Below are 1,857 nucleotides of genomic sequence, written 5' to 3'. Positions count from 1 at the left end.
GGAGGGGGACGATACTCCTGCCCCGGTCTACCCATCCTCCCCTGGCTCCATCCCAGGGCTCCAGAGCACCGAGGTTGCTGCCCAGGACACAAGTTCCTGCTGTGATTTTTTGTTTGTTTGTTTGTTTTTATTATTAAATACACCATAGGAGGCACAGGGGGAGATGAAGACAGAGCTCATCCTCCCCAGCCTGGGCCAGAGCCTTAACAAAAAAATATCAAAACAAAACCCCACAGCAAAAAGTAAAAAAAAAAAAACCAAACAACTAATAACTCCAGCCCCTCTCCCCACCCTCTACCCCACCCCTCCCTGCAATTACACCTGTCCAGCTTTAGAAATAAACCACCAAATAAAGACCAAAACAAGCAGTAAAGTCCCCAGGAAATCCACCCCAAGCAGCAGCTGCCAGCTCCCAGCACACAGTGCTTGGCTGTGGTCCCAGGGCCACCAAAAAAAACCAAACAACTAATAACTCCAGCCCCTCTCCCCACCCTCTACCCCACCCCTCCCTGCAATTACACCTGTCCAGCTTTAGAAATAAACCACCAAATAAAGACCAAAACAAGCAGTAAAGTCCCCAGGAAATCCACCCCAAGCAGCAGCTGCCAGCTCCCAGCACACAGTGCTTGGCTGTGGTCCCAGGGCCACCTCCACCCCTCACGGCTCTCCTCCAGCTCGGATGCCCTGGCCACAGGCTGCACATTCTTTGGGAAGTCAGCAGCAGGGCAGGTAGAGTCCATCCATCCATCCACATGGACATCTGCCTGTCGACATGGTGTGGGCCCTCCCCCTGATGGGCACCTCTCTTGTGCTCAATAAATGACCTCATAAACTGTAGCTTTCTTGTCCCCTGAGCCAGTCACGATGAACTGGTCATCGGTGGAGACATCGCAGCTGAGGACTGAGGAGGTTTCCTTTGACTAGAGAGAAGAGGGCAGAGGGTAAGTGCAAGAAGCAGCCCCAGAGCAAGGTCCTGCTTCCCCCTCTTGGGACCTGGGGCTCAGTATTGCTAAGATACATTCACAGCCAGGTGGTACCGGGCAGGCCCACTGCTGGACGACCTCACCCAGAGGAACATCTCACCTGGAAGATGCTGGCTCCGTAGGGTGTCCGCCAGGCATTCAGCAGGTTGTCCTTCCCTGTGCTCACAAACCACTTCCCTGAGGAAGGGACAAAGAGGAGCATCGTGTCATCAAACCAGGCCCACCAGCTGGATTCTTGCACCAAACTGTGCCCAGGTTGTGTAACACAAGGTGAGCACAACACAGCAAAATCTAAAGGGGAGTCCTGGGACAAAAGAGCTGAGGGTTCAGGTGCTGCTCCGGGAGGAATGGACACTGCTCTGAGGGATACCATTGACAACTACAAAGGACTGGGCTGCCTCCCGGAGCTGGTGCTTGTCCCCAGGGCAACGAGCCCTGAAACATGTGCCCAGGAGAGGAGACTGTGACCTGAAGGCTCCAGAGCCCAGGAGCCAGGACAAGGGGTGCCTACCAAAGAGCTGAGGGTTCAGGTGCTGCTCCGGGAGGAATGGACACTGCTCTGAGGGATACCATTGACAACTACAAAGGACTGGGCTGCCTCCCGGAGCTGGTGCTTGTCCCCAGGGCAACGAGCCCTGAAACATGTGCCCAGGAGAGGAGACTGTGACCTGAAGGCTCCAGAGCCCAGGAGCCAGGACAAGGGGTGCCTACCACAGGAGGCGAATTTGAGGGAGAGGACGCAGCTCTCGTGGAGGTGCAGCTGGTACTTGTCTGGTTTGGTGACGTGCAGGATCTCCACGTTGCTGCTCTCCATGCCCACTGCCAGCCACTCTCCTGTTGGACAGTACCCCAGGGAGAAGATCTGGGGGGGCAG

General features: G+C 55.5%; 1 protein-coding gene across 1 annotated transcript in view; it reads right to left on the bottom strand.

Annotated features, from left to right (window-relative positions):
• Positions 1 to 812: 812 nt before the first annotated feature.
• The window catches only part of LOC103774899 (transducin-like enhancer protein 2), a gene marked incomplete at its 5' end in the record, with an annotated part of 4,154 nt that continues 3,109 nt past the window's right edge, over positions 813 to 1,857 (bottom strand). Inside the window, 3 exon segments of the mRNA XM_008942336.1 lie at positions 813 to 920; positions 1,084 to 1,160; positions 1,695 to 1,857. The exon segment at positions 1,695 to 1,857 is cut by the window's right edge and continues 6 nt beyond it. Of these exon segments, the coding sequence (XP_008940584.1) occupies positions 813 to 920; positions 1,084 to 1,160; positions 1,695 to 1,857 (348 nt within the window).

Source organism: Merops nubicus, unplaced genomic scaffold (genome assembly GCF_000691845.1).
Source record: "Merops nubicus isolate BGI_N331 unplaced genomic scaffold, ASM69184v1 scaffold24616, whole genome shotgun sequence".
Lineage (NCBI taxonomy): Eukaryota > Metazoa > Chordata > Aves > Coraciiformes > Meropidae > Merops > Merops nubicus.
This window is presented reverse-complemented; position numbering and strand designations above follow the sequence as displayed.